Source organism: Rhinichthys klamathensis, unplaced genomic scaffold (genome assembly GCF_029890125.1).
Source record: "Rhinichthys klamathensis goyatoka isolate OS25496 unplaced genomic scaffold, OSU_Roscu_1.1 h1tg000001l_1, whole genome shotgun sequence".
In the NCBI taxonomy this organism is placed as follows: Eukaryota; Metazoa; Chordata; class Actinopteri; order Cypriniformes; family Leuciscidae; genus Rhinichthys; species Rhinichthys klamathensis.
In genome coordinates this window covers 4,032,681-4,053,439 of record NW_026606555.1, presented here as the reverse complement: position 1 = coordinate 4,053,439, position 20,759 = coordinate 4,032,681, and the positions used below count along the sequence as shown (strand labels likewise).

Here is a 20,759-nt window from a genome sequence, read left to right as displayed (position 1 = left end):
TCAGCGATGTTCAGAGACTGTTGGAGAGAAGGACTTAAAAAGGCCACTAAATTGTGAAGGTGCAACATGCAGTGCACTGTTAACACCTGCGGCACAAGCTCCTTTAACAAAGTTGCAAAGCCACGGTACCTACCAACCATAGCGGGAGCTCCATCTGTGGCACAGGCGAGGATGTTGGCGATCGGAATACAGTTCTCCAGCAGGTAGTCACTCAGGGCCCTGAAGATCGTCTCCCCTCGTGTGTCAGTGGAGAGATATTTGGCAAACAAAACGTCCTCGGCCGCATCTCTCTCAGACATATAACGCACTGGCGATGGGTCTCTCTCCATGATAGTCGCTGGGATAACCAGCTTCTCCCCCACTGTAAATGGCAACCCGGACTTCGCTATCAGGAGAGAGATGTCTGGTTTAACTTCCTAGCGAACATCTTGGAGATGGACTGTTTTGAAAGTTGCTCCTTGAGGTCCTGGAAATACGCAGCATCCTTGGATGCCTTATCGGGGTGAATTTTAGTTAGGTGCTCCTTTAGATGGGACGGTTTAATTGCCTCGTTAGAGAAAACCTGCTGGCAAAGCAGGCACATCGGGAGCTGGATGTTAGTGGGTGAGGGAATAAAGCCATGTCTAAAGTACTCAACACTATACTGTCTGCACTTCTTGTTTTCCGCAATGATGTTTGTTCAGCGTTCTTTCTACCACTCTGACAGCTGCCGGCTGCGGCATTTGTTTTTAGGCGTTGCTATGGAGATCATTTGCCGGTAACTAGCCGGACAAGTCTGACTGGGCTACTAGCAACATTTAAATATTAATTCATTAATTTGTATAGACATCATTTTATTTGAAATTCAAATGAACATTGTATGTGTTGTCAGAGGCTTAAAAGTTGTGATGAATAACCATCTCTTGCTGCCTCGTTCACACCAACACTGTCCAAACGCCCCTGTTGAGAAACGCTACTCTAAAGGCTATCTGTTGTTATTGAAACATGCTTGTGCTTAAGGCTATATGCTCAGATTTTTTTTAAAGGGCGGCGTGATCAAAAAAAAAAGTTTGAGAACCACTGCTCTAAAAGCTGTTAATTGCTATTGGAAACATGGTTGTTTTAAAGTTATTTAGCCCAGTCGGGAACATGGCTGTGTATTAGGCCTGTTTCTGGTGTCATTGTCACATGCTGTGCTAAGCTTATCCAGGTATCAGCAAAATGCGTGTCGTTGTTTCAGCAACATTGCTATCAGTACTGTACTGGTTGCTAATAATAATAATAAAAATTTGTTAGATTTATATAGCGCTTTTCTGCCCACTCAAAGCACTTTACGGAAGCGGGAATCTCCTCAACCACAACCAATGTGCAGCATCCACCATTTGCAATGCAATGCAAATGTTATAAAATATATTCTCATTACTTTGGCTTATTATTGAGCATACTGTACTAAGTGACATGCTGTGGTAATCAAAGCGTTGTTTTAGCCTTATCTCGTTGCATAGAATAAAGAATGAGCATTATTTTTTCAATACGATAATTGCACATGCTGTGTTAAAGTTAGCACATGCTTGTGGCTTAAGCTTGTTATCTAGATTATTGGTAACATACTGTGCAAATACATATTAGGTATGTTTACCGCAAAGGTCTGTCATTTAACGCTAACAACACCATAGCTTGATGATCCCGTGAATTAGTGTGGAATCATGGGAGTCGTCATCTTCACCTCCACAACAATGAAATTCAGTACGACGGGAGCAGAAATCATGTTTGTGAATGAGGAAGCACACTGTACTTCATTGCTTAGCTGCGCACTGCAAATGACTTTAGAGCTAGGGTGTATGCTTCCCTGACCGGACTACACTAGTTTTAATACTAGTCATTTAATAAAATGTTTTCAATTTAAATGTTAACTAAAATCACTATTTTATCGTGTTAGTCCTTAACATGTCAGGTTGGAATTAGCAAGAAATGCCTTTTCTGCCATTTTTAATCATCTTCCCTCTTTTTTCCCTAATAGATTAGTTGAGATTAGTATGACGGGGTTGAAGAATGTAATTGCTTTGAAGGGAGACAATGCCTTCAATTGTATATTTTTTATTCTGTCCCTTTCTCATTTTGTACTCTTTTTTTCTGGGTCAAAATATCTGCTTGCACAACAAAGTCTTTCTGCTGCTGATGTGGCTGCAATTTCTGACATAGGATGCTTGTCAGTGTTTAAGTGGACACATTACATCAAATATTCTATTTATAACAAAATTATGAGTTTTGGTAAGTATATCTTTACTTAAACCATGACTATTTTATATCTTTTTTAAATTAATATTATTCATAAATAAAGTGGTGGGGGAGTAGGGGAGGGGGTTTAGTGAGCAATCAGTTTGGTGAAATTAAAGGTAGGCCTAGCCTGTACCGAGATTGATAACAGCCGAAAATAAGTTGACTTTTAAAAAGAAAAGCTGAACATCAGTTCACAAATAAAATATATTTTTGAATTGTAACTGCCTTCTTTATGTTTTGGAATAAATGTAAAAATGGTTAAAAGCACTAACTTGATGAGAGCTTAATTAAATAGAACATTAATTACATAGGCAATGTAAAAATACAAAATATTTGTTTATTTGTTTTATCAATTTTATGCATAGTAATGTTTAGTTAAGCAGGAAAATGCGCCAACATTAACTGGGACATGATATATACACACACATAGCCTATATAGGCGGTGGGTGAAGGTTGAACCAACTCTAGGGTAAGGCAAGATGCGATTCCTCCTTAAAAACACCTACAACCTACACATCTCAGCATAAACGCTTTAACATCACATCAAACCACTATCATTTGAACAGCCATGCATAGGCTACTTTGGCATGGCAGCCAGTTCGAATAATAAATAGCTATTGCCTTTCCCTTACCAAATGCAGCAAAACATACGATTTTTTTAAATTTCTGGATGGATTATTTCTGAACAGCACTGGAGCAGGGCTGATCTGAGCTGAAGAGTCAAGAGCACAATTATGATCAGCCTGGTTGAAACCAACCAGCACAGATCACGAACCGCTCTCGCGCGTCTTGCGTCATTTAAGTCTCTTATCTAGAGGAGGTGCGATTCGGTTCCCATCCCTCTCACTCATTCAACAAGCTGTACATTTCTATGAGGCTCGGACAGTTTAACAGCAAACAAATCTACCCTATCACGGATCAGAAGAAATGGAGTTGCAGAAATTGAACCGGACCGCAGCGACCACACGGTAACGCGAGCGTCGATGAGGAGAGGACTGAAGAAGTAAGTTACATAAACACAGGAACACAGCCGGCATTATAGATCAGATGTGTTATTATGCGTGCGTATGTGTGTGTATGAGAGAGAGGGGAAGAGAGAGGGTAGGCTACTCGTGAGGTTTGGATTTGGTATAGTCTTTTGAACTAAAGATAATAAACGAAATGATTAATATTACCCTACAAGATCAACCAATCAATCAATAATTGCCTTGGATCAAAAAACAAATCAGTACATGGCGGGAAAAAAAGCCTACCGGACAGCCTTCTCAAATGGTTCATAAATTATCAATGTAGCCTATTGCGTATCACGAAGAGATGTGATGCATGCGTATGCTCATATCGTACCATATTTCAAATCATATCACCTGAATACTAGTTCGTGATAATTTGGAGAACTGTTTAATATTGATATTAGGAAATATAAATGCGATGTTTTAAGTTGGGGGTGCTGAGATTTTCTGTGGTGGATTTCTACTCTATAACAATAGTGCAACCTGCAATACTGTCTAATACTGTCTACTAATTAACAAGACAACTTTTTATTTTTATTTTTATTTTAAGCAGTTAATTTAAATTAATTTCCAAATTCATTCCTCAGAATGATAGCTGGATTGTTCAGGGTTTAATGCAATTTAACGCACAGTCGACAGCATTTGAGGCACAATGCTGATTACCACAAAAAATAATTTGCCTTGTCCCTCATTTAAAAAAAAAAAAACTTACAATAAAAATTAATTTACAAGCAGAAATGTAAAGCTTATGTTGGTAAAAGCATTTACATAAATTCTTGATAAAACATGTATAGTATTTGAGGTGCACAGGTTTAATCATCATTTTACAGTCATAGGGTTAAAGGCATATCATTGTAATTTCAACAAAGTCGTAAAAACTTCACACAGAAAATGTTAGTAGGTAGATTAACACTAAGTCATGTTATTTGCATATTATTTAAGTCTTGTGGCTATATGCTATTAAAACAGTGAACACTTTAAATGTTTACAAGTTTGCCCTATTCACTTGCATTGTGCCTCACTGACAAAAATCTTTTAAAGGTTATTTTTGTTGCGTAAGATGTTACATTTAAATGCCTTTCTCAAAAGTTGAAATGCACTGTTTAATAAACCTTTTTTTGCATGGCATTTGGTGCAGCACCCTCAGCACGAAGATATCCTGCATCCTTTGATATTAAAGGTGATAGTAAGCGATGTTAGGTGTTGTCACTTCTTGTTGACGTTTCAAAGTATTGTCAAACAAAATGGAGGCTAGCTCGACCCTCCCTCCTCCTCATCCCGTCCCCCTCCATTGTGTTGGTTAGGCGAACATGAATGTCCATTTAGAAAAACAAAAAAATGGATTTACTGACCTGTCCAGCAAAAACAGAGCTACCTGATGTCGGATTGGAAGCCCTTCTGCCGGCGAAGTTCTCGCCACCTTTCGAAGGCTTTTCCAATGTAAATTCGGGACTTCGCGCGTTCCTTATCCTTTTCCCTCTTCTTTGCAATTTGTTCATCGGAGCGTCGTCTCTTTGGTCGTGTGTCGCCCATATCAAACTTAAAGAGAATATAATTCTAACTTCCCTCTTCATGCTTCTCTTTCCTCCACACCCCCCTTCATGTGTACGCGCACTAACTCCCCAAACCCCACCCCCAAATGCTTCTTGTCGGTTATTGGCTGGAACACTGTTTGTTATGTTTCGTGGTGCGGGTTGGTACAGTTTGTTTTTGTTGCCGTTTGTGGAGCCTGGGGTGTCTACAGAGACCGCGTTTTTTTACAGTGTGTTCAGGGGACAGGCAGCTAGCGGATAGTGAGGAGATGTTTGCTGAATGTGACAAAAAATGTTTTGGCCTAAACAGGGCCGTGCACAGACATTTTGAAGGGCAGTGGCTTAAACCAAAAAAGGGGGCACTATAAGGAGTTTGACTGACAACATACAAGATGGTGACCCAACCCCCCTCCCCCAATTTGAGTTTGACCTATAAACTATCAACTTAGGGATTATTAAAAGTATATTAATTTAGCTAAAGTATTTGTATCAATACTATGTGTCTTTTGTGCTGGTTTTACCCCGTGTGTAGGCTACCTCCTTGCCACCTCATACATTAATACGATTTTTAAACTAACAAACCACCTTTATGATTTATTTTCACAAAATCTGTTGCTCCATCAATTTTCAAACATATATTTTTCTGCAATCATATGTGAAAAGCAAATGTTAGGGTGTTCCTTTAGCCCCATTGTAACCTAGCTAATATACTAAGGTACTATTCATTTAGATCAGTGTTAATTTTGACAGCAAATTTTGATTTAGTCTTAGTCTTTTGACTAAAATGCCATTTAGTTGTCATATTTTAGTCATCTGAATTGTTTTAGTTTTAGTCAACGAAATACAATAAGGTTTTAGTCGACTAAATCTACAGTAGATTTAGTCGACTAAAATTTAATGGGTTTAGTGTTAAATTGTAATGCATTAATTTAGAATTTCTCTAAAATGTCCAAACCCATTATATATTCCCGTAGAAAATATCTATTAACCTGATAATATTAATAATTTTTAAAGTTTGAACATGCAATACAGACACATATTTAGCACTGTGACATAAAATAATATCTTAAAATTAAAGTCTTACATACATCATTCTTTATTCTTTCAAGCAGACATATTTATTTGTCTGAATTAAATATAATTAATCCTTATTAAAGCTATTAAAGAGCAGTGAATGCTTTTCTCTTTTTATTTTATTGTTTGATTAATATTAAGTGCACAGACGGCATTAGGTTTATTACGCACTGTCACTTTAAGACCGAGTGTGCAGATCCAATTGCACTGATGCACATCCGATATTCTCACAACTGTATGTTCTTTAAAGACATAACTGACTGCGTTTAAGTGAATAATCTCCAAAACGGACATTTAGACATAATGTTGTGTGTATTTGTCCATTCAGACGCGAAAGAGAGCTCAGTTCAGTCCTTGCGCGCTGCTCTGTCTATGTGCAGGGCTGCACGCGTCGGGTTGTGTGTGTGTGTGTGTGTGTGTGTGTGTGCACGCACAGAAAAAAATACAGAATAAGGGCCATTGCACACTGCGTTTTTTCGTATTCGTGATTCGTTGGCTCTGAATTGTCAAAACACCATTCAAACTCCATTCAAACTGCTGGCTACGGTTCGATTAGATTTTTACCCAATTAGATTTTTTTATGACGGACGAAAGTTTCGGAGGCAGTGTGCAAGTGTGATTGACATAACGTGAGGTCGTATTTATTTTTTAACGTGCGAAAATTCTGGAGCGATAACATAACGTTTTTATGGAAATCCTCTGGAGGGTTAGGGAGGGGGCGAGAGGGGCACCTCAGCTGATGAGGGCAGAAGGGCAGTGGCTCTAGCCACCGGGCCACCCCCCTGTGCACGGCCATGGGCCTAAAAAACGTGTGACATCGCTTAGAGCACCTTTATTGTGTAAGTAATTGTAGTAATTTGTGCATCTGTGTTTTGTGCTTTTATAGCCCTGATTTACGGAATTTGCTGATTTTCTTTGATAGCAGCTTGATTGCTTAATTATATTTTTTTAGCATTTCCGTTTAATTGGTAGTTCTCTGTGGTTCTCAGCCTCTGTTGTGTAATCTAACGAATGCTGTGTGATGGTCATGTCATAGCCATCCATCGGTGGTAAAGTGGAGTGAAGATACAGTATTTGCAGTTTGAAATTGAGATTTCTGTATAAACCTGTTCTGTGATGACTTCAAAGTGTACCGCTTTTAGGTATTAAGTTTGCAGATGTATCTGCATCAAATTAAAGTTTTTTTTAACACATTTAACATAACACGCGGTCACGCCAGCGCGATTACCTCGCCTTTTTTCCTATCAGTGCGAAAGAGACTCAAATAACTCTGTAGATTTTTGTCACACAGGCAAGTGTTATACATCATTCAAAACTGTTAAATGTCTACTTTTATTTGTGTACACAAAATTTGTTTTTCGCAAAATAAAGAAAATAAACATGATGCGCGTTCTGCCGTCTCTCTCAGTGTGACGTTCATTCTGAAACGCGACAGAAAATGATCTGTAACTAAACGAATGCTTGCCACAGAGACATGAGACATATTTATTCACAAAGTCTCTATTTTAAATGATGTAAAAATCACATCAAAAACAAATATTCTCTGTTTAAGTAATCCGTATGAAAGCAACGAGATCTACAGTTTCTCAAGCACGTCCTCATTACCTCTAATGTGACCACACCCACGCGCGCAAGAGCAATTCACATGAAAATCGTCCACGTGAAGGAACGCAGACCTGTAAACGCCCCCATCACCTCAAAACAAAGCATTAGACTTCATCAGTCCTCTGCTTTTCATCGAGTTTGGAAGACACGTTGTGGTGTGCTGTGCTGTTTACCTTGGATTTACCTCAGAAGAATTAGAAGAACGCGATTTGAAGATGAAAAAGATTTTTAAGGTAAGCAATTTCCACTCATAGTAAGTGTGTTATTGTTGCATAACTTCACATTGTAGCAACTAGTTAAGCTGGTGCCAGCCTAAAATGTATGAAATAGACAGAAACATGTTGAAATATGAACTATAGACAGGTAGGCAACCTTTCAATGCTAAATTTATATGTTATATATTTACACTCACCTAAAGGATTATTAGGAACACCATACTAATACTGTGTTTGACCCCCTTTAGCGTTCAGAACTGCCTTCGTTCTACGTGGCATTGATTCAACAAGGTGCTGAAAGCATTCTTTAGAAATGTTGGCCCATATTGATAGGATAGCATCTTGCAGTTGATGGAGATTTGTGGGATGCACATCCAGGGCACGAAGCTCCCGTTCCACCACATCCCAAATATGCTCTATTGGGTTGAGATCTGGTGACTGTGGGGACCAGTGGCGTCATGCCCATTCAAAGTGAGGGGGCACGTGCCCCCTCAGATTTTTCCTCCCTGATAATTTTTTATTTCTTCAGTCTTGTTATAATCAGATTCAGCACGTTGTTCATCTTCAATCCGCAGCGGCGCCGAGCAGAGCGCACGTCAGAAACAGAGGACAGGGTGTGTGTGTGTGTGTGTGTGCGTGTGTGTTCATCTGAGCCTCATTGGTCTGTCACTGCTCGTCAATGTCAGAATATTTGAGATGACCAATGAAATCAAAGTAGGCGGGCTTTATGTTCACAGAAGCTGAGCGCGAATTTTAGCAGTGAGACTCGACGCTTCAGTGTACAGTCAAGTGCGAGATGTAAGTAGCTAAACTAAACATTTCATATTTGACAGGTTTTTTTGTTCATAAATGTTAAACGAATGACAAAAATAATCAGGCACACAAATATACTTTTGTCTAATTTCGCCATTTTGAACTGAAAATAGGCCTATGTAACGTGACTCGTAATGTAGGCTAAATAATAATTAGTTTACTGTCATTGTGAGGGGAAAAGCCGTTTTCATTGTTAGGCACAAGATTAATAATGAATGTGTACATATTGAGAATTAATATAGTACAATTTGTTGCCTTAAGTAAATTAAAAAAGCTCAGCTTTAGGAGGGGAAGGCAAGATCAGAAGACTGAGAGAAAAAGAAAGAAAGGCTATTTCTTATCCTTTTTTTGGCCTTCAAACGTCTTGAAATGCACATATCAGAGAAATAAAAAATTTGAACCCCCTACCCACCTCAAATTTAGGACCTCTTTGATTATAAAGCCCTGTCTACGGCCCTGTATTAGGTATAAGATCAATAATGAATGTGTACTGTGAATGAATTTAATAAACTTAGTTAGGCTACCTAGCTTTCCTAGTAGCTTTCAGTAAATGAACTCGTCTGAGAAAATGATTCATAAATCAACCTATCAGTTGACCCTATGTTTACTTTCTTCACTGACAGACAAAAATGAAAAGCCTATCAGTCAAAGCTCAACTTTAGGAGGGGAAGAGACAGGGCAAGAGAAAAACAAAGAGAAAAAGTGTGATGGAGATGAGGAGAGAAAAATAATCAGCTGCGTAACATGGTTTTAAAGCTGTTTGTATCCAGTTTTTATGGCCTTCAAAACATCTTATAATGCACATATAAGATACACATATACTTTAACTTAGTCCTCAGATAGAGGAGGGTTGCTGCTAGCTCCGTTAAGGTATTTCTGTCCCTCCCAAACTGCATTGAAATAGTATGTTTCGCAGCCAGAATTAAAAAAAATTCAGGGGGAGAAACCCCCTGACCCCTCCTAACATGATCCATATCACCCATCAGAAAACAATTGCAACGTCTCAGATTGTGCCCCCCCAGAATTTTGGCTTGCATGACGCCCCTGGTGGGGACCATTTTAGTACAGTGAAGTCATTGTCATGTTCAAGAAACCAATTTGAAATGATTTGAGCTTTGTGACATGGTGCATTATCCTGCTGGAAGTAGCCATCAGAGGATGGGTACATGGTGGCCATAAAGGGATGGACATGGTCAGAAACAATGCTCAGGTAGGCCGTGGCATTTAAACGATGCCCAATTGGCACTAAGGGGCCTAAAGTGTGCCAAGAAAACATCCCCCACACCATTACACCACCACCACCAGCCTGCACAGTGGTAACAAGGCATGATGGATCCATGCTCTCATTCTGTTTACGCCAAATTCTGACTCTACCATCTGAATGTCTCAACAGAAATCGAGACTCATCAGACCAGGCAACATTTTTCCAGTCTTCAACTGTCCAGTTTTGGTGAGCTCTTGCAAATTGTAGCCTCTTTTTCCTATTTGTAGTGGAGATGAGTGGTACCCGGTGGGGTCTTCTGCTGTTGTAGCCCATCTGCCTCAAGGTTGTGCGTGTTGTGGCTTCACAAATGCTTTGCTGCATACCTCGGTTGTAACGAGTGGTTATTTCAGTCAAAGTTGCTCTTCTATCAGCTTGAATCAGTCGGCCCATTCTCCTCTGACCTCTAGCATCAACAAGGCATTTTCGCCCACAGGACTGCCGCATACTGGATGTTTTTCCCTTTTCACACCATTCTTTGTAAACCCTAGAAATGGTTGTGCGTGAAAATCCCAGTAACTGAGCAGATTGTGAAATACTCAGACCGGCCCGTCTGGCACCAACAACCATGCCACGCTCAAAATGGCTTAAATCACCTTTCTTTCCCATTCTGACATTCAGTTTGGAGTTCAAGAGATTGTCTTGACCAGGTCCACACCCCTAAATGCATTGAAGCAACTGCCATGTGATTGGTTGATATAGATAATTGCATTAATGAGAAATTGAACAGGTGTTCCTAATAATCCTTTAGGTGAGTGTATATGTTTTTATGTTCGATAATAAAACACAGCATGATATAAAAGTAGGCTAGTATGAGTGTTTACTTGAGTGTGAATATTATAATGTTTAGACCCGTGTTTACTGTTAAATACTTTGTTCGTGGATATCTTCTCAAACTTAGATATAATGTGGTAACAATAAAGTTTCATAGTTTGGTGCGGTTCGATCGCTTCAGTAAATGGTCTCTTCACACGCTGTGAGTTTGAGTCACTCGCGCTGTGCGTTTGAAAAGCAAAACACGCCAAACATTAGGCTACATATTTTTTACTCCAATCTCATATCATAACGTCATAACGAATGGAAACATTTGAAGTAATATGATAATCCATATATTTTTCTCTAGTGTAGTGAACTGAAGTGTTCCTTTTTAACGATTTATCATTATGGCCGCCTGCATTTTTGTAAAGTACAAATGATTATTAGGCTATTGTTATTATTATCGCAATTTTAACCAGAAAAATCTAAAATATCTTCCCAAAATCACACAGCCCTATAGTTTCTCTTGATATCAGCATGGTCACTGTGTTTTTTTTTTTGTTTTTACAGGGACCAGATACCACTGATGAGTCCTGCTGACTTAAACATTCACTTGAGTCTATGTACATAACCATGGTAAAGCGAAAAATCAAACACCTTGGAAATGACAGGTATGTACTATGTTTCAGGAATGGCACAAAGGTGTGTGACTGTTCAAGTCTCTGTCTTTAGATCAGTGTAGGGGTGCTCCGATCAGGATTTTTGGGGCCGATCACCGTTCGCCGATTACTGGAAGCTGTATCATCCGATACCGATACCGATCACCGATTACAGGGTCTATTTGAAGACTTCTTTTTATCATGTAGCATTACTTATTAAACTATATTTAACAACAATGTACATTAAGTATTACATTTAAGAGAAGACCAATGCATCATGAATTGACACCTGTATATTTATTTGCAAGCAACATGTATTAACATAGCAGCTTGGTTATTGGGAGCAGCTTAGGGTTTGACACACAACTTTCCTGTAGAATATAAAATAAAATAAATAAAAGACAGAACATCTGAGTCTTTAAATTTAGCTTTAGACTACTTTAAACTAAAAACAGCAACAAAAAAGGCTATAGCCAAAATAATGTTTTGAGTCAGTCAGCCATCAGTTTTTCTAATACACTTAAAGGACCACAGGTAGTAAAGTGCACAGCAAAAAAAAAAAAAAAAAAAAAAAAAAAAAAAAAACTAACAACTTCCATATCTGTATCTATAACTTTGCTTTTTTTCTGGGATGCTTAGTCAGATTTTGTGGGCATTTAGAGAGGAAGAGAGAGGTAGAGAAACCTTTTTTTTTGTGTGTGTGTGTGTGAAGAACCCTTGCAAAATTATTTTAAACAGATTAAGAAAGCCACCACTACTGGTCACATCTATGGTTAGATTGATTTTTTTTAGATCCAGTGAAGTCTGTCCCACCATGTACCTAATATAAATAAATAAAACATCTTCAGTTAACTAGCAGATCATTCATTTAGTTCGCTATTAAATAAGAAATCTAGCGCTAACATTTTTTAAACTTTTTTGAACTCAAGCTGCGCGCTCGTTGCCGCGGCGATCAGTTGCATGGATACAGTGCTCTGTGCCTCGCGCAGTCTTCACTCGGACGCACGCTTCAATCTATCGCCGTTGCGGACTCTATTCATTCCGGTGAAATCACAAAATAAAACACAAATGTGTCCTTGCTGTATAACTGTAACCACTGATGAACATATTCAGTTTTGATGAGAGAAAAAAATATGTACGAGTGCGGATTAGAACTCGTAACCTCTGACACGCATGGCAAATGATCTCCCACTAGACCATTGAAGAACTCAAACGTAAATTGCGGATCAATGGATTTATTTACGGGTTGAGCAGAGAGGCAGCACAGTTTGAGAAGCGGCCGCGGCATGGTACACACATTGCAGATTGCTAATGAATTGTTTTTTTACACACCTTGTAGAATTGCCAGACCGGTGAAGCCATTTTTACCAGGGCGTAAAAAAATTGTCTCGCGAGTTTTGCGTCATCTGATCGGCTTTTCTGGATCGGCCTTTATAGAGACCGCCGATCACACATCCCAAAGCAATTATCGGCCGATTATGATCGGCGACCGATCAATCGGAGCACCCTTATTCAATAATGTGATATTTTGTCCTTTGTTATGTATCTTTGGATTATGTTGTGTTGTAAATAAATCCAAGCAATCAAAAAGCCATTCTTAAATTTCTCCTCATTCTTTGTTCTGGTTCCCTCACATTCCCACCTGAAAGGGCCGTTATGGGAGGGTATTTGTCCAGATGTGAAACACATCATTATTCATGATGATGCATGCCTCCTTGCATAGAGCTTTCTTACACAAAACATGCCTTTCAAAATTTAAATCAATATATTGTTTTATCTGAATGAGTAGGCAGGATGATTTTCACGTAGTTTTGAAGCAAATATTCTAGGCTATGTGATACAACATCAAAAGTCATGTGAATAAATAATCAGTATGGGTTTCATGAACTTATTTCAGTGACAATATTTTTTTTTCACAAACCACGCATAAACGTAATTTTCTTAAAACTACAAACTTTTAAATACATGCTGCTGACATATTGAAGCAGAATTCGTTCTGAATACAGTGTAATCAGACTTTAGCCATGAAAATGTCACAATTAACAGAAATAAGCACAAATGTCAGAGCATGTCAGAACACCTCCAGGGCCCAGAAAATACCTCAGACCCCAGAGGGTTAATAAATGCCTCTAAATATTTAATTCAGAGCTCCCTGTCTCTGGATCCTGGATTAGTAATGTCTGTACATAATGTTGATTACCAACTGAATATAAATGACCATAATTTATGGTTGGAATTCATTGGGCCAGATGAAGTGATCATCTTTGTGTCTGTTGGCCCTAATTAAACCTTAATAAACCCAAATTACCCTAATTAAACCTTAATTAGGGTAGACGCCATATTGAATCTTAACATGAAAATCTAAATGAAATTTTGTTTTGAGTAGGAGGATCTAAAACTGATGACCTACCTGCTCAGGATGACTGACCAGTGAAATTTAACTCAAAAACCAGGCCCTAACCCTGATCCTTTTTTTATGGCCATGGGTGTTAATCTTCAGTGGAACACAAAAAGTAAAATTTTAAAAGGCATATTATATTGTAGACCATTATAGATGGTCTGTACATGGTTTTCTTCAAGCTTCAGAGAAAATAATTAAAAGAGGCACTTTTTACATGGACAATGCAGCCATATATCTGTTCCCACAGATTCTGAGGCCATCAATCTGCTCAAGCACACTCTGGCATCAATTTTAGAATAAAATCTTAAACTGCATAAAATTGCCACAAACACCATCACTGAGATGCAAGCTTTTTCACCCCAAGGATTTGAACTCTCAAAAGGTGAAAGTCTGCCCAGACAAAGAAACCTTCAAACGTTTCTTTATGTGTCCATCGCATACACCAAATGACTTCTCCACTTACAGATCAGATCCCAGCTTATGATCTTGCCACCAGGTCTGTGACTGCTACAGCTCACCTGCACTGTATGTTTTAACGCAGTGGTTTTCAATCCTGGTCCTCGGGTCCCACTGCTCTGCACATTTTGTGTTCTTTGGACTGGATCATGAAATGCATTTAAACATAGCAGATCAACAAAGGATCAGATAGGCAATGGAGAACAGGCGATAGAGAATTCCAGGTAAGTAATTCCAATAGGAAGTCCAGTAAGATCAACACGAGAGTCTGCACGTTTTTGGTAAACAATAGGGATGCACGGTACTGAACAAAAATACCGGTATATACTATATTTAAAATTGTACGATATAATAATTTTGCTCAATTTCTCAATTGATGAAAAAGGTGAACCAACAGACCTTAATGCACCAATCTGCAAATGCTGCTATAAATCATGTGTTGCCACGGGAGGCAACACATCAAATCTTTCCAAAGATTTGCTCCTCCTGCTTGCTCCTCCTGAATTGTTCCAAGAGTTGAGAGATTGCCAGGTGAGTTCATCATTCAACTGATTTAATTTGTTCCTCCTGAATTGTTCCAAAAGTTGAGAGATTGCCAGGTGAGTGCATCATTCAACTGATTTAATTTAGACTTTTTTCACAACACTGATCAACGCACAAATATAAGAGTGTATAAATTAAATGACACGGTAAAGACGAAAGCTCAACTGTGCATGCATGACACCTTAGAACCAACAAAGTTTAGATCTAATAATATTTACACTTTGTCAACATTTAACCTTACCTAATAGTATTATAGCATTTATTAATCTAGGTCACTGAAACAAGGTATGTGATTGAGTCACAACTGTCCAAATAGCCTTACTTTGCTTGTACAACAGACCTTTGGATGAGTTGAACTAGTAGACAATTCAGTTCATAAGTGACTCTTGGGAAATGCAGTCCTGGTTTCTTGGATGTGCAGCAATACATTCAGATCACACAGGAGAGAATATTAGGGAGATTCTTGAAGAAACAGTAACTCAAACATGGAAACTGGATATGACACTCCTGAGTGGAATCACAACTGATAATGAACATCAAGGCATTTAAGGGGAAGTCTTACCACTGGGTTCCATGCTTTGGCCACAACCTACAGTACATCCGGCAGCGAACAAGGCTACAAGCCTGGGCCGTGTGGCGTCTAGACTTAGAAAGACTATATTTGCATTTTCTAGATCTAACAAAATGACAAGGCTTTTAAAGGAAAATCAAAGGCTCCTTCACCTCACAGAGCACGAGCTGGTTCACGATGCACCTACCTTCTGGTTCTAAATTTGATATGGTGGACCGTTTCTGTGAACAGCAGCAAGCCATCTGTGAATAAGTGGAGCCTAATGCCTACTAGCACAGACATCCCCACACTGGAGACAGTGTGAGAGGCCCTGGGCCCACTAATTACTTCCACGGATGCCTTGTGTGGAGAAAAAGTGACAACACTTTCTTCTGTCATCCCTGTGATGTGGAAGATACTGTCACATGTACAGGACAGTGATAAAGACTCTGTGCTAACCTGCAATTTAAAAACTGGAGATGAGATACAGCCATGAAGAGTTACAAATCCCTCTTAATTCAGCAACCTTCTTTGATCCTTGATTTAAGAACACATTTGTAACTAAGGAGAAGGAAGTGACGGAAGTACATATGCAAAAAGCTGAAACAGCTGATCTCCCTAATCAACAATCATTGATGGAGAACAAACAGAGCAGGAAGAACAAACAGCTGCCAAAAAACAAAAAACAAGACTTGGGTAGCCTCCTGTTAACTATTGTATAAGAGAAAAAAAAGAAAAGAGGGGGGGGGGAAGGGATATGAATGTCAAGCCGAGAGAGAATGTCTAAAGATGACAGCTGACAGACTAAACAAAGAACTCCAAACATACAATTTCATGGAAGAGACCAATGCCACAGATTCCACTTTCTTGCTGGAAAAGGCATAAATCAAGCCTCCCTATTCTTTCAATGTTTGCCAAATATTACCTTTGCATTTCAGCATCAAGCTCAGCTCAGGGCTGTACAGTGCGACATATATGCTACTGAAAAATTGGTCTGTGCGATGAATAAATTTACCACTGTAGCACACGTGCGATACAGTTTTGCATGTTCATAACACAATCGCTTAATAGTGTGAAGTGATTGCTGTGCTTATTTGCTTGAGATTGATGGCACACTGCTATTATACTTGGTAGTTGCAGTCTATTGTGTGATTTAAAACTCGTGTCCAGGCTGCATTGAGTCATTTTGTCCAACTCCATTTCCCACAATTCCTAAGTAACGCCCATAATTTCTACGCAGCTGCTAGTTGACGAGAAAATGAAGCGCTATTTTTAAGTGATCAATGAAAACCCCAAACGAGCCCGCGAGGAAGAATCGACAGAAGCAATTTTACCAAATCAAAGTAAGGGAGAAACAAAAAGGAAAATGTATAGATAACCCTGAGTGGAAAAATGATTTTCTATGGTTAACTTTCGATGCTGACCAACAGCTCTTGTTTTGTAGATTCTATATTTGAGTCTGACACTGCTATGCTACTCCTGTTTTGCTATTTTATATTTGTGTTGAAAAAAATACTGTTTTCTCACTCCGGTTTTAAGGTTTCGCTTAGCTTTGCTGCTCTTATTTTATGTGTTGTTATGCAGGTCTTACTATATTTTAATCTGGTTGTTCGGTAAAGCACTTTGGTCAGCCTAGTGGCTGTTGTAAATGTGCTATACAAATAAAGTGAACTTGAACTTGATCTGTGACACACACACTATGCACTAAACTAAAGAAAAGATGCAACTGTTAACAGTATTAGTCTCATGGGGCTGTTTACAATTGGCCACTTCATGCGTTTTCTCAGATCGGATAGCAATCTGATTTATTAAAACGATTCCATTTACACCTGGTCACATAAATGTCCTTTCGCAAAACGGATATAAATCCGATCTTCAATTCCCGTGCTATTATGCAGATTTAATGGAGTTCACGCCCCCAAAAGCAACAGATATGAGCTGCATTTTATTGATCATCAGATAATTTAAAAATCAAAGAGCACAATAAGAGAGAGCGGCAACAGCCCTGTTTAAATCGTTTTGTTTCTTTACTTTTAATGAAGATGATTGTGTGTTAAGCGTCTGCGACTTACTTTCACTTGATTTGCGATAGTTTGCACGTTGGCTTAATGAAAAGGAGCAAAAGAGGAGCATTTACACTTGTCCAGTTTCGTCAGGAATGCGACCCCCCCCCCCCCCCCCCCCCAATATCATCACATCATTCAGATTAAAATAAATATGAAATATTTCGAATGAATACTTTTGTTCGTTTCTTTATTAAATTCATTTGCCAGCAAGAAAGATAGTATTATATTTTAAATAATCTGTAATGTACCCCCGCCCACCGCGCCGACTACTTGGTATTACCCAACCCGCTTTCTCTACCAAGTTTGTTCACTATTTTGCCCACTAATGCGCAGTCGCTGGGATGAATGTTTGGAGAAAAAGCTGACGGTGTATGCTAACGGATGGAAAGATGAAAAGGACACTGAAATGCAGCCAGACAACGTTTTTTCGTTGTTGGTCGACACCAGCCAAAAAGAGGAAAAATACTGACCAAACGGAGGGACCCCATTGCTAAGTTAGCTGTTAAGTTAGCTCAGCGTTTCTCAAAGCGGGCGCGGGCGCGGCCCACTGGTGGGGAATAGAGACATGACAAGTGGGGCGTGACAAACAGGTTTTGTGCCCATCTTTTTAATTCCTTTATTTATTGACCATACACTCAAAACAAAAGAAAGACACATTTAAATGTAAGCCTTACTTAACCTTTTCACACGTACGTTTAAAAGTTTTTCAAGGCGACCGTTATTGATCGTAGTATCACTTTATGGTTCCCATGGAGACGCGTCATTCATTGCTTGTCACACCGCAGCCACAATAGCTGAATGACTGATGATCTGGTTTTATTTCCTTTTTTATTCAAAATTTCACAAATTTGTTAGCTATATATCTAAATGTTCCGATCCAATCTGACTTGTAATGCTGCCCGAATCATGCACTGTTCCTTCGTTGGCCAGAGGAGAACTGGCCCCCCGACTGAGTCTGGTTTCTCCCAAGGTTTTTTTCTCCATTCTGTCACCTGATGGAGTTTTGGTTCCTTGCCACTGTTGCCTTGGCTTTTGGCTTGCTTAGTTGGGGACATTTAACATTTAATATTCAATAATATTATTGATCTGCCTTACTTAAGGTGGACGTTGACGCAATTTCTTTTAGAAACAAACTTTGTTATATTGTTATATTGTTTTTGTTATATTGTTTTCATGTTATCACTGTGAAGCGCTTTGATACAATCTGTATTGTAAAAAGCGCTATATAAATAAAGGTGACTTGACTTGACTTGACTATAGCAGGATATATCTGATATTCTGATTGTCAAATATGTGCAAGTGGATGTGTTTTGTTGTTCAAACACCATTATAACGATCCCGTTAGTTGAGCTGTATGCGCAACGTATTTTAGGTAAGTTATCTTATTAAAATTCCTAAAAAAATACGTAACTTACATTAGGAATTTACCACCTCCGGCTCAATTTGAGATTATTACTATTATCATTTTTATTTTATTTTTTAAACACTTAATTTACTGTGTCATTATGGCATAAATAGTCAGGTGAACAGCTGCATTTACGTTAAGTAACGTTAGCCTAAATCAGTAAAAGTATCACAACGTATTTCTATACAGGAACGGCAAATTAGCATGTTACCTTTTACACACGAAAATTATTCAATAAATTAATAAATATGCCGCGAGTTTAACCCCCCCAATGGTAGACCCAAAGTTACGCCCTTGTCTGTAGCCCACTAAGATCCAGACTGTCTAGTGACAATATTGACACATTAGTTTTGTCCAAAAATCTACAGATAGCAAAGGAGCTGTCAAAAAATAAAGACTGAAAAGATATGAAGATATGACCCTATTTTAATTGTATTACTTCAGGTTTAATTTAAATTGTTTCCTAAACCAAATTTAACCTATGTTCCCTCTAGTTTTTTTTTTGTTTTGTTTTTTGCTACATTTTGATACATTTTGTTTGCACAATGTTATAAAGACTGAAAAGATATGGAGAGTCGCATTTATGGCAAGCTGGGAAATGGCAGCACGCTAGAGCAGCGCTCCGGATACCCACCATTAATTTGATTATTTAGTATATATTTGCTTTGCAAATTTAATCAAACTTCGATAGATAATTTATTTATCAAACGACAAAATGACATCTTCCAAGCAACCAATTCGAGTAGTGCAAACACGTCGGAAAACAACGAGGCCTGGAGCTAACGATTCACCATCAACTTAAAATATATTTTTGCTGAAATTAATCAAATGAACGCTACTTTGCAGGGGTAGCAAGTGATTTGATAACTATTAATGCGACTACTACAGAACTTAAAGAGGTTAGCTTTGTACAGGCCAGACTCGACGAAGCCGAGAATCGCATCTCGCACGTGGAAGATTCAACGAATCACCTTACTGGTGACACCTTACTGAGAGGATGGCGAAACTTGTGGATGAACTCTGGAATAAAGCTGAGAATTTAGAAAATCGCAGCAGGCAGAATAAGATCAAAAGATCAAAATAATCTTAAAGAGGGGAAAGAAGCAGGCAGCAAAATGAGTGTCCAAAAGATGGGGGTCAGATGGGCTCACAGTTCGAGATTGAGCGGATTGAGCAGTTCTGTGATCAATTAGGGGATCTCTTACTCTGTGATCCCCTAAGCCTAATGATGATCAACGTCCCCGGGCCGTGTTGGTGAAATTTCTACGTTATACCGCAAGGGAGTATACCATGGTTCATCCAGTCACACTGAAATTTACTTGGAATGGAAAAAAGCTGACCACTGTTACGGAATCAATGTCATCAACACCTGACCTTTCAGCTCCACCCATTCGATCAGCCTCACCCAAGTTCCAATTCATCACACCTGTCGCCATCACTGTATTTAAGCACACTAACTCTCCACACCATCACTGTCTGATCTCATTGTTCACTACCGCTCAACTTACCTGACCACCTACCTGTTCTGCTCACCTGTTGAGATCCCTGTTTGTCAGCCTTCGTCGTCTTCCGTCTTCTTCAGTTCAGCTACACCGTCACTCTTGCCCGCCACGCACCTGCAAAGGACAGAAAGCTAACCAAGAGCTAAGTCATTAAACCAAACGTCCCTGTGAAAGCTTACCTGTTTATCCTGCTTCCTGTAAATAAACCATCAGTGTGATTGCATACCTGTGTTGTCTCCTTCATGTCCGCTGGCAACCACATGAAAGCGGAAAGATATATAAAGGAGCACATCCAGGAGGTGACAAGTAAATTGCTGTGACTGGAAATATGCAAGTTGAAGTATTATGATATGTGGTTGAAATGGTAGGTCGGAGAGCGCTTTGGGGTCTGTCTTCCTGAGTCAGCGAGTGCACGCTGACCGCGAGCATCACGGACTAGATGTGTGACCCAGAAATGGGCTCACTGCCTCTTAAGGGCAGTGTTTTAAGTAAAAAAATGTCTCCCTTATTTGTTTAGTTTTTTTTGTGTTTTTGAATGTTTAATTGTTCACAAATAATGTTGGAAGTTAAGTTGTTGGTATATCAGAAATGACTGTGGGTATAATACCACTTTATATGTGAAAGGTTTATTTTTTTCTTTCCTTTTGGAACT

General features: G+C 39.0%; 1 protein-coding gene across 1 annotated transcript in view; it reads left to right on the top strand.

Annotated features, from left to right (window-relative positions):
- The first annotated feature begins 2,997 nt into the window (after window positions 1-2,997).
- kcnk2b (potassium channel, subfamily K, member 2b) overlaps window positions 2,998-20,759 on the top strand; it is a 107,031-nt gene continuing 89,269 nt past the window's right edge. Inside the window, exon 1 of the mRNA XM_056249144.1 lies at window positions 2,998-3,262. Within this exon, the coding sequence (XP_056105119.1) occupies window position 3,262 (1 nt within the window). The 5' untranslated portion in view covers window positions 2,998-3,261. The remainder of the gene's footprint in view (window positions 3,263-20,759) is intronic.